A 12662-nucleotide genomic window follows, 5' to 3' on the forward strand; every position below is an offset into this window, starting at 1 on the left:
CTAATAGTTATATTAATGTGTGCTGCAGACAGATTATTTTAGAAATTGATTTGTCCACTTCCTTTGACATTTAGGATCTAAGACAATAGTGTCTTATTTCTGGGGTAACTTGGTTAACACAGGTAATGAGATTCGATTTTTATGAACCTCCAGGAGGAAATCATGTGAATAATTTCTCAGTCTTGCATTTTTGCAAGGAAAAATTAAACACCCAGTTGTCCGTTGGTGTTCTATACATCTTAAGCACAGCATTCTTCTTGCAAGTCAGGGATACTCGCCTTAGTTTTAAAAGCTTTTGGGGCGCCTGGGTGGCTCAGTGGGTTAAAGCCTCTGCCTTCGGCTCGGGTCATGATCCCAGGGTCCTGGGATCAAGCCTTGTATCGGGCTCTCTGCTCAGCGGGGATCCTGCTTCCCCCCCACCCCCCGCTTTGCCTGCCTCTCTGTCTACTTGTGATCTCTGTCAAATAAATAAATAAAATCTTAAAAAGAAAAAAAAAAACGCTTTTCAGGTATCGATTTGACACTTTCTCTACAATTTCTGTGGCAGGGTATGTTCTTCATACTTCCTTTTTATATGCCTCACTTCAGACAGTTACAACATCTGTTGGGTCCGGCTGTTGTGAGTTTGTGATCTCTGGCAAAACAAAAATCACCAATCTATAGTCATGCTGTTCCACTAAATATGATTTAAAAAAAACCAGTATTTTAGATGGTTTTCTCAGAAACTATCAATACTCTACATGAATTTTGTTCACAGTGATTGCTCAGCAAGGCTCTATGGTAGAAGGGCATTTGTCGAGGGGAATTTATGAATATGACAGCAGCGATAAGCAGCTGAAAATAATCTATGAGACGTTTTCAAATTACCCCTCATGAGCTGTAGTCCTTTGTGAAAGATAATTTGCGGTTCTCACAGAATACCCTGTAAATTGGGTCTTTCATCTGCGATGTTTTTTACAGTTAAAACATTTCATTTCTCATATTAACAAGTGATAACTCTGCATTTGTTCATCTAAACAATTTGATTTCTATTTTTCTGTGCCGAGAGGCTGTTGACATTTCAGGGTACGTAATTATTTTCATTGCCAACTGCTGTTTGTGGTGACTGTAGGCAAAAGATAGAAATCTGAATATACATGGGCATTGTTTTAAATCATTTTCCGTAAAGACTCGTCCTAAAACAGGAATCTATTTGCCTGAGTTATCATCTATACTTAGAAATCTAACAGGACATGGGTGTTGATGAGTGAGGAGTCTAGCCTCACTCCAGGTTTTCTGCGGTGTACTGGAAGGTCTCTCATATACCCACTGTGGGCAGAGGGAGGGGGTTGGCCTGTGGTATCACCAGACCTCTGGCAGAGCTCTGTGCACTCACCGTCTGAAGTCTCAGTAGCAAAAGGGAACCTGTGTTATTGGCCTTGGTAGCTCCCAGCTTACGTAATACCTGGTCAAGGATCTTAGCGCTGGTTGCCAGGATTACATGACAAATGCTCACGGGAACACCTCTCACCATGCCTGGTACCTAGTGCGAGCTCTGGAAACATTTGGTGAAATGGGGACATGGGGATGACATATAAAAAGATCTTCTAAATTTCCTTTGTCATATTGCCTTCTTGGCCAAGGACTTACAGTCCAAGACAAAGGAAAGAATGATGATTTTTCCCCCACTTGGAAGGCAGCCATTCTGTCCTGAGACTGGATGTTCAGCCGTACTTACGGAAGAGCCATCCAACAGAAAGGAGGCACCAGTGCTTGGGACCATATTCTTTGGGGTCTGTACTTGATCTGAAAACATGCTAATTTTTTCAATCTACTCCTCAACATATCGAAGTTTATTTTAACATTCAGAAAAAAATGAACACCAATGTTGATACTGCCCATTCCACCCCCCATCCCCCCAAATCACGCAGCGAAATTGCTATCTTTAGCTTGCAGTGTGTGGTGCTAGTTGTGAGGCCCTGTGGGCAGGTGTAGATGGCCTGTCTGATGTTTAGGGGTGCATCTGTGTGTGTCCCATGGGGTAGGCTGTGGTGAGTTCCTCAGTGTTTCCCACAGCCTCTTTATATTATTGGCTGAGGCTCTGGCTTCATCCTACAGGGAGAAAATACTGCTTGTGTGGACCTCCCATTTACATTCCAGGTTAGGGAATGGACTACTAATTTAGGATCCAAACTGATTTTTACATGGCCTGAAGGAGTGAATGTAGAGCCAGTACCCTGAATGGCAAATGTGTTTTATCCTTTGAACCGATTCCAATTGATTAGTTCTGGTTGCCTATAGTGCTGTCTTAAGAAGGCATCTGTGTTGCATCAGGGCTCAGCTGGGAGGAGTGCTGGGATTGATTAGCGATGTCTGTCAAGGCCTCTGGAGGGACCGCTGACCCTATATTTGCCATTCTTTCCTTTTGACGTGTCCTTAACTCCTCTCTGTGAAATGATTTTAATACTAACAGGTGACTCTAAGTATGAGATAGGGCATCATGAAAGAGAGCAGGTAGATGACATTTTAAGAAAACCTAGCATGAGAAAATGCACATTTACAAAATGCACAAATCTGGAGCCAATTATTGCCATTACAGAAAGATTCCATGAAAGGCTCCTTTAAATAGCGAGCTCCCCTACTGCATTAAAATGATGATTTAATTTACAAAAATTCACTTCTCATGCAACTCTTCAGGACTGCGCCTGTGGAGAAAAGCAAGCCACACCTGATTTTTTTTTTTTTTTTTTTTTTAAACCTCGACCTAAATAATGTTCAGGAGCCTGCTGCCACCTATCCTGGGTCTCTGATAATTTCCACTCTCTGCAGACTTCCTTCCTACTTCCTCTCCCGGAGTGTTGAGTACAGTCTGGGTGGTGGTCAACAGCGCCAGCTTCCACCGTGCCCACGGCTGCATTTCATTAGTGGGTAAACTGATTGCTCCCAGTATGTTTATGTGTGGGTGCGGCTGTACAAGTCTGTGCACTCCGTGCCCTGTGCGTGTAGATAGAGATACACACAAGCCATTATCTTGCTCTCAGCCCAACCTAAATTCATTCCTGCTGTAAGAGTTATAAATGGAAGGTTCCAATAGCCCAGTGGATACAGACTTTCAGAACATGTGCCCCGGATTCCAACTCCCCGTCCTCTTTGTGTTTGTTTATATGTTATTTACCCTTGCATCAGAAAACTTCCCCAGACCCTGGGCCTGAGTCCCATTATCCAGACATGGAACCCTCCTCTTCCTCTGTGGCCTAGAAAGCCCCAAATGGTTTTCTGATTTAGAAAATTAAATATAATCTGACTCTTGTGGCAAGCTTTGCAATTCCCAACCAACAGACTCTCCCATTAAATACATAACATACACAACATCTAAAAGTATCACCAATCTCACATGAATTTGAATTATAGAAGCATTCAGTGCCCCTCGGGTAAGATTGCCAGCTTTTTCCCAGGCACTCAAAATTGGGCACTTTTCCAAAAGACCATAAAGCTCCCAGGAATGCCGACTAGCATGTGTTTGCGTTTCTGTTGTTCTTTTAAAGCAGCTTAATGCAGGGGAGAGTACCTGAGAGGGGGATCTCCCCTCCCCCCCACCCCCCGTCCTGCCTTCCCGCACATAGAGAAATTGCAATGACTTCTCAGACACAGAGCACAAGTGTCATCTCTATTTCAAATGCGGTATTTTTAAAATCGCAATATAATTTTTTTCCCCGGGGAATATTTATGCGGACAGGTCTTTTTTTTTTTTTCTTTTGAGAAAAGCAAGATGAGATCTTAGCATCAGCCCTACTCAGACTCGTTCCCTGGCAGGAGATGATGCTTCCTTTCTGAGACAGAGGTTCTCAGGCTGATGAGCTGGCGTACAGCTCTTTTCCTTCCATCTTCACAGGCTCATTGGTCTGAGCCAAGCGTCCCCCATGGTACTGTGCTGTGATGGCTGCATAGGTGCAGCCATAGATGGCTGCAGCCAACATCATGAGACATACAATCCCGCACACAACCCCTGTGATGATGACGGTGGCCACCGCATGACGCAGGCTGGTCGGCCTCGGCTTGGGTTTGAGCTCACACTCTGAGGGGTCTCGCTCCCCCAAACTGTGGCTCTCGGGAGACACGGGAACAGGCTGGTGGGCAGAACCCAGCTGCTGACCCCTGGAGGAGCCTACGTCTGGAGAAGGGAAAGGGCAGGGCTGGTACAGCTCATGAGGGATCTTCAGGAGGTCATCTCCCTTCCAGGTGTCTGGTGACGCACAGATGACACTGTCTGTTACTCCCCCTTTAAAAAACAAAAGCAAATAAGTATGGCAGATGTCCTCTGTTGTGATGTTGTGCCCTGATCACGAGGACCCTGTGTGTCTACCAACATTCTTGGGTGATGCCAGGTGGGGAGGTCAATGGCCTTTTGAGTGTGTGTGTATCTTTGACGGTAATATTAGTTTAGTTTGTGGGATTAAGTACAATTAACATGTCTCCTCGGGCCTTGGAACGTTCAGTAATTTGAGCTCTGAACTTTCCAACACGTTATTGAAGTAGTTTCCACTGTCTGTAAGGTGATTGATTTCCTCAGGTGTGTAGACTCGTGTTGTTCAAGGGTGGATTTGGGTGCCTAGTAGTTGTTTTCTAGAAAGAACACTGAACTAACAGATTTTGTTCTGGCCACATAGGATCACTGATTTACTATCTCAGGCAAATTAACTTCTCTGACTACATTTTTTTTTGCCATAAAAACACTGTGTTTGTATCTGACTTGAGAGTTTACAGAGTGCTGTTTGATAAGTCCTCACAGCTCTGCTCAATGGGTAATTATTGTCCAGGGTCACCCAGGTAGGACATTAGTGGGCAGATCAGCACTCAAACCCAGCCCATCCCCTTGATCCCAGTTTTCCCACTGTGCTCACTGCCTCTTCTTCTGCACTTCTGCACTGCCCTTCTTCTTCTCCCTTCCCCTTCCCCCCTGGAACCTCTTGAGGTCAGCAAAGTTAACGCAAGGACCCTCAGTGTAGCCCTTTGACTGGGCAGAACCTGGCCTGCAGGTTCTGTGGCTCAGCTCCCCTGGCGGCCACGAACTCCTTCTCCAGGAGGACTGTGAAGCCTGGAATCGCTTTTCGCCAAGTCAGATTGGAGGCCTTTGTCCACACCACAGGTGGATTATGAAATTATACCAGAAAGGCCCGTGTGGGAGATGGTCACAGCAGTTACTATCACCTTCCTTTGCACAGCTCTTCAGTTTGTGGAATGCCTTCTGTCTATCATCTGAGCCTCCTAAGCCACTTTATAGTACCATCATTATCATGGTCCAGGTCACACCGGGATTAGCGGCTTGGCGATATTCAACCCACACCTTTTTGTCACCACTGCTTGGAACTGAATCGCCTACTGCTAGAATCACTTGGGCCCCTTCTGGTTTCTTCAGTGATTTCCTTGAGGCAGGAGCCCCAACTCAAAAGCAAAAACATAAATGAGGAGTTCTCTCCTTTCCTGAGCTGACATGTGGGAGGCCAGAGATTCGGGGTGGCCCTAAGTGTCGTCAGGCTATGCTGAGGCTAAGGATCCCTTCCTCAGGGACCATTTCATGCATCTGCCCAGGAATTTGTTATAAGGCAGAAGACCAGAGAAACTGAAATGGAGTGTGGGGCTTTGAGAAGAAGTGACGATATTCAACACGGCCAGAGAACACAGAGACTCCCCCAAGGGGAAGAAAGGCTGTGTGCTGTGGGACCAGCATTTCTGCCGTTGACTCATTCCTAGATTGGGGTGGTTCACCCAATCACTCCGGGCTTAAGCACTATCTTCTCCAGTTTCAAGCTTCCTGCTGATCAGTATTAGGGTGGGAGACGTGGCCTTGGGACCCACAGTGCCGACGAAGTACACAGACTAGAGCCTGGGGCACAGTTGGAAGTCAGGGGCTGTGGCCACCAAGAGCTCCACGACCACCTGTGGATTCACCTCAGGATTCACCTCTCAGCCTTACACCACCGTCTCCTCAGCCACGACCCCAGCTTGTGGGCCCTCCTCCCTTCTAGAACCATGGAAGCTGATAATGAAAGAAGTCCCAGCTTGTTATCCCCCATCTGGACACTGGTAGCTCTTTACCAGCGTCTTGGCAGAAACTGGATTCAAATCTTGAGTCTGTTACTTAGCTGGGCAACCCTAAGCAAGATACTTGACCATCCTTGGCCTCTGCTTCCTCATCTGGAAAGTGAGAGAGGGGGGTGATAATGAAAAATCATCTCATGAGATCACCCTGAGGTTCAGCTAGGTGAGGCAGGTCAGGTACTCAGCACAATGACTAGCTAAACGTGTTCAGTACAGTCAGCTTTGACACGAAGAGGATTTGTTTACTCTTGAATGGAGAGAGAGCAGTACTAATCACAAAATCTCTATGCATGCTTTTGTAAAGAAGTCATTTAGTGGGTATTCATCAGAGCATGTGTTTTGGCTATTGGGCCCACAGGAAGGCAAAATTTCCCCACTCTCTGTAGTCAGGTTGGAGACGGAGCTGTGGCCCATGGAACCAAGGAATGCCACTTTCAGATCACAAAACCCCCCTTGCTTCATCCTCCATGTGATCTGTGCCCATTTGGTGGTGACCTTAGAGGCCATGTGGTAAAGGGGCAGCATCAGAAGCAGGAAGGGGCTTATGTCCTTGAACGACTGTGTAGGACCCAGCCCTAAGCCTCGGTTTCCCTTGGGTCTAACACGAGTGAGCAATAGACCGTTATTGTGCCCATCACCAACATGGGAGTCATATCAACCAGCCTGTCTTGACTAATACTGTTACTATTTGTATTTATTTATGGATCCTTTAAAAGAACAAGGTCTTGACCAATATCTATTTTTGCCTTACGCGGTACATATTATTCCTCAGGGAGTCTGAGAACCAGAATGGGCCTCGGATCTCTCTAGCTTCACTCTGTCACCTTCCACCCGTGACACTGAGAGCTGGGCGGTAGGGGGAAATGTTAATTTGTCTGAAGGTCACCAGTGAGTGTGTGGCAGAGTGGGGGAATGATCTCCTGTCTTCTAGCTCATGTTACTTCTAGTGTCCTGGACCCGGAAACGGTCTTTTGTAAAGAAACGCTCCTCCGTGAAAGCTCTTTCTGCGATGGTTTGACTTATGCTTAGCATTTAGTCAGAACACAACAGTTAAACCCACTCTACCTCTAGGTGGGAAAAGTTTTATTGGCAATGCCCTACAAGAATGATTTTTCCCATAGTCTATGCACCCCCTTTGTAGGTCAGCTTGAAGATTAGTTGGCTAGGGATAGGCTATTTGCTATTATTTTGTCGAGAGGAATTCTTAACTCAATATTGAATATCTGGGGCCCCTGGGTGGCTCAGTGGGTTAAGCCTCTGCCTTCAGCTCAGGTCATGATCTCAGGGTCCTGGGATTGAGTCCTGCATCGGGCTCTCTGCTCAGCGGGGAGCCTGCTTCTCCGCCCCCTCCGCCTGCCTCTCTGCCTGCTTGTGATCTCTGTCGGTGTGTCAAATAAATAAATAAAATCTTTAAAAAATATATTGAATATCTGAACTCACATTGTGTTCTCTTCCCCTTCCTTCTGTGTAACTGCTGCAACCGTCCAGTCTCTAATGACTCCCTAATTCATGTCTTTAGCTCTGAGATCTTCCTGAGTTACAGGCTCAAACATACAGCCAGCAACTCAGCAGCACCCCTTGGAAAAGTAAGGGGCACCCCGAACTTGACTTGCCCCAGATTCAACTCTCGATTTACCATCTCCCCCATGCACTTGCCCACTTGCCAAAGAATGCAGGACCAAGACCCCATCTCCCAGTCTGCCCCTTCTCAGCTCCTGACATCACTCTTTATGTGGTTAATCTTGCAGGACCAAATAAATCGAGTTTCCCATGATATACTCTTTTCTTTTTTCCTTCGTTTCCCATTCCAAGCCATTAACAATTGCTATCCGTTCAGTATTCCAGATACATCCACAAAGATGATCATTTCTCATGACCCTGATCTGAGCTGCCATTTTGTCTTCCCTGGGTGACTGAAATCAGTTTCTTCCCTTATCCCCTTGCTGCTTCTCCTGTAGCCTATAGTCTGCTCTCCCTCCAGTCGCCAGAGTCACCTTCTGAAATGTAATTAGATATTGTTCCCTTGACTAAAATTCTTCAAGACATTTCCATTTCATCTAAAATAAAACCCGAATGACTCCCCTGGCTCTGCACGTTCCTACGTGAACCTGTGTTGCCTCCTCTCTGCCCGCTCCTTCTGTCCCTTTTCTTCTCACCACTTTTCATGCCACTTTCTGTCCCTCAGTCAAGCCAAGCTTAGTTGCCTGTCAGGCCCTTTGCAATTTCTGTCCTTTCCCCCCAATTATCTCATGGCTCATTTCTCCGCATTGTTTAGGGGCTGCTCACCCATGTTATCTCCTTGAAGAAGTCTTCCCTGCCCTTCCTACCTGAAACCAAACTCCCATCCTGCCGCTGTCTCTCCCCTCACTCTGCCTCCTTGTACCCTTAGCACCAAGTGCTGTCTGAACTTGTGTATTGATTGGCTATCTTATGTAATGCCATTTTCTGCTACCAGAGTGTAACCTTCATGTTGGTAGAGATTTTCTTGTTCACCTTTTCTCATTGTCTAGAAAGGCACCTGGCTCATAAGTGGCATTCAAGCACAGGAATGAATGAATGATGCTTGAAAATTAAGAGGAAAGAAGCACTTGGATGTACAGGAAAGAATGTGGGGCCCAGACCCAACAGTCCTTCCTTCTATTCTTGTCTGTGCTTCTATCCTGTCATCCTGAGGAAGTCACTGATCATCTCTGGGCTTCCATTTCCCATTGATTATAGACTAGCATTGAGTTAGAAGGGGTTGGAAGACTTTTCTATAAAGAGCCAAGTAGTTAATATATTAAGCTTTACCATACACAACCATTCAGCTTTTCCCTGGTGACAATACATGATATAAGTCAGCGTAGATGTGTTCCAATAAATATTTGCAAAAACAGGAGATGGGCTGGATTTGGCTCTTGAGTTGTAGTTTGGTGACTCCTGGGTGATTTCCAGAACCCTCATCTTTAATACTCTAGATTCTTTTGCTTTGATTTTTATCATCTGGTTAAAGAAGTAGTAAGCAACTTTAGAGAGTGCAGCCAATTTCAGTAACAGTGGTATTGGCTAAAGCAGAAGGGATAATCTCAGGGAAGATTTGTAGCTATCAAATTGGTAGAAGCATACACAGGGGGAGAAATCCCAAGGAGAGAGACCATGCTGGATCACACCTGAAAATTAGAATTTTGTGCCCCTTTGGAGCCAAGCAATTATTCAAGGGGTGAATTTCCCTCCTTCTTAAGGGCCTGTGGCTCTCAGATAAATAATGTGGTTAATCACTAAGTGGAAAGTTGTCTCCATGAATCGTATTTGTAGATGAATTTAAATCATGAATTTAACACCCTCTAAAGACTCACTGCCTCTCTTGCCATCCCCTGAAATGACCTCAGTGTGGAAAAGCTTACATGGGCCCCTCGCACACTCCTCAACGTCCCTTCTAATGCTGACAAGAGATGAGGTTCATCCTAGGCAGATAGAGGGTTCCAAATGGATGTGACTGACCTTTATAGATAAATTTCTCCAGCCAGAGTTTAAGACTGAGCAAGTGGCAGTTGCATTTCCAGAGGTTGTCCTTGAGAAGTAAAAGCCTCACTCTGGGCATGGATTCCAGGAGTGCTCGATCAAGGTGCTGAAGCTGGTTTTGTTGAACTGCAAATACGGTCAGGTTCTGCCAAGGCTTTCCCGGGGATGTGGGAAGGTGCCTGATGTCGTTTGATGACAAATCAAGCTCCCTCAGCTGTGGGAGGGAGTGGAAAAGCCTGCTTTCCAGAAAATGCAGGGAGTTCTGGGTCAGGTTCAAGACCTGCAAGTGCTGGAGTCCATGGAAAACCCCGGCGGTCAGATGCGAAAGGGAATTGTTGCCCAAGTTCAGGGTCGTGAGCTGTGGCACCGACCTAAACACAAATGCAGGAAGCTGGCCTATCTGGTTGTCTTGCAAGAGCAGCGTTTGAGTCTGTGGAGGCAAATCCTGAGGGACCTCAGCCAGCCCCTGCCGGCTGCAGTCTACGGATCGTGAGGAGGAGTGGCAGTGGCACTTCTCTGGGCAGCTGCCTGCCAGCCGGAGCAGGGCAAACGCGCCCCAAAGCAGAAGCAGTTCACCTACGACCGACAAAAGGGAACTGAGATGTGAAGCCAGTTTGTAAGCGGTGTCTGTGTGTGTGTTCCCCTTTAAAATCACAAGTAAGGTGACTCTGGGACGGCGAACACTTTCTACAACCTGTAGGAGAGTTTCGTTCATTCCCATCCTTAGGAAAGTCGGGCTGGCCAGGGTACATCCCTATGGGGTCAATAACACAGAGAAAGATGAAAAATATCTTGGGGGGGCCCATGCCTGTTGTAGGGTGCAGCAGAGTTATTTGAGGCCAGGGGTTTGGGAAAATGATAGGCCCATCGGAGAGTCACATTTCTGGAAAAGTAAGCTCCAGATCAGTGCTGTCCAGTAGAACCTGCTGTGGGGATGGAAATGATTTCATCTGCTGTCCAGGATGGCAGTCCTGAGCTACATGCGGCGACTGAGCTCTTGAAATGTGACTACTGCAACCAAAGAACTGAATTTGTATTTGCATTTAATTTTAATTAATTTTAAATTTAAATTTGCCACATGGTGCTAATGGTTGCCATCTTGGATCGGGCAGGTTTAAAGATTTTTTTTTTTTTTTTTTAATTTATTTGACAGAGAGATCACAAGTAGGCAGAGAGGCAGGCAGGGGCAGGGGGAAGTGGAAAATAGGCTCCCTGCCGAGCAGAGAACGGATTGGGCGGGTTTAAAATACTCCTCTACGTGTTGACATGCATCTTCGCAGGTTTAATAATTCTGTGAATAGTGACCGTCTCCCTTTTTATTCAAGAGATTTTAAAAAGGCAAAAAAAAAAAAAGATTTTAAAAGCGCAGAAAAGCATGTAATAAACACCCATATTCTTATAACACAGTTCTGTCAATCATTCATAGGTTGGCATATTTTTCATCTTTTTTTCTTTTAACTCAAAGAAACGAAGCATTCCTGATACAGTTGCAATCACTCTGATTAGCTCCCAAGTCATGTTTTCCAATACGAAGCCCCCTCCCCCCTACCATTATTAGAAAAAATCGACGACAATGTTTAATAACAGCAATTAGGGGCACCTGGGTGGCTCAGTGGGTTAAACCTCTGCCTTCAGCTCAGGTCATGATCTCAGGGTCCTGGGTTCGAGCCCCACATCGGGCTCCCTGCTCAGCAGGGAGCCTGCTTCCCCCTCTCTCTCTCTGCCTGCCTCTCTGACTACTTGTGATCTCTCTCTCTATCAAATAAATAAATAAAATCTTAAAAAATAATAATAGTAACAGCAATAGCCTATAGTCATGTAGCAAGGGTTTTGAGCCAGGCACCATTTTAAGGGCATTATAATGTTATATTACTTGTATATATGTAACTAATTAATATTATATATAATTATATATTATTTATAATTATATAATATTACTATATGATATATTGTAATATATATTTAAAATATATAATTATATATCACTATTTATTATGCATTATAATAGCAGTTAGTGCATTTATTATTATAATTATATATAATGTTATAATATATTATGTATATTAATTTAATCCTCATAACCTTGTAAATCTGGTTCCATTATGTCTGCATTATAAAGGTGAGGGAACTGAGGCACAGAGAAGCTAAACCACTTGTCCAAGGTCATATAGGTGGTGAATAGTAGAATCCTGATTTGAACCCAGTCGGCTTCCAGAGTCTGTTGAAGGATCCTTTCAGGCTGTGCTTTACCACCCGTCAAACTTTTACACACACAAGCAGAGTACACAATGTTTCATATAGTGGCTTTTAAAACTCGACACACCTAGAGTCATTGGCATGTCTCATTTTGTCATGTATTCTGTTCACTCAAACTGATCTGTCCACCTAGATCCAGAGAGAGTTCATTTATTCCTGTTAAATACTATAGGCCATTCCATGGTGACACCATGCCAGATTTAATATTTAGCCCCCTTACTGATGACGTTTGAGTTGCTGCCATTTTCCTTCACTACAAGCGATGCTGCAGAGGACATCCTCGCCCAGGACAACTTGCCCATGCAGAAATTATAAAGAGGGTCTCCAGCGTCAACAGGAGCTGGAGCCTGGCAGGGCTCAGAGAGGACGCTGAGTTGACCCTTTTTTTTTTTTTTAAGATACTTCTAGATCATTCTCCGGAGTAGCTACATGACCTCCTGCTTTTTTCCTGGGACTTGAATTTCAAAATATGGCAAATATCTGTCAAGAACATTTTGTGAAATTGGTAGAAGAATTCACAAGGCCAAGCAATAATAATTAAAACTCAAGATGGTTATCTACTCATGAAGAAAGCGCTCAGAAGAGGTTGTCTGTGCGGTTTTGGTCTTAATGGGGGAAATAGATAAGGTGGCCATCCAATGCCCTAGACCGTTGAATTCTCTACTAATGGGAAACGGCACTGAAGGCAACAGGGAAGATACCTGGAGAGCCTTCTGAAGATTCTGCTCTGTTTAGTTTAGCTCAAGGGAGGCGGAACATCACAGTCCCCTTCCCCGTTCCAAAATACAATAGAGCAAAGTCCTTGTTTTCCTTTCTATAATTTTGCA

The 12662-nt window shown here is 45.0% G+C and overlaps 2 protein-coding genes across 3 annotated transcripts in view; one reads left to right on the forward strand and one right to left on the reverse strand.

Annotated features, from left to right (window-relative positions):
- Positions 1 to 12662, forward strand: part of CACNA2D3 (calcium voltage-gated channel auxiliary subunit alpha2delta 3) — an 857887-nt gene that overhangs the window by 705666 nt on the left and 139559 nt on the right. The gene's annotated exons all lie outside the window — the stretch shown is intronic.
- On the reverse strand, positions 3825 to 10300 carry LRTM1 (leucine rich repeats and transmembrane domains 1). Its single transcript, XM_032868461.1, has 2 exons — positions 9559 to 10300; positions 3825 to 4258 (listed from the first exon to the last, which is right to left on the reverse strand). Exons 1-2 carry the CDS (start codon positions 10298 to 10300, stop codon positions 3825 to 3827), a joined length of 1176 nt encoding a protein of 391 aa, XP_032724352.1.

Source organism: Lontra canadensis, unplaced genomic scaffold (assembly GCF_010015895.1).
Source record: "Lontra canadensis isolate GAN:19392208 unplaced genomic scaffold, GSC_riverotter_1.0 scaffold35, whole genome shotgun sequence".
NCBI classification, from domain to species: Eukaryota; Metazoa; Chordata; class Mammalia; order Carnivora; family Mustelidae; genus Lontra; species Lontra canadensis.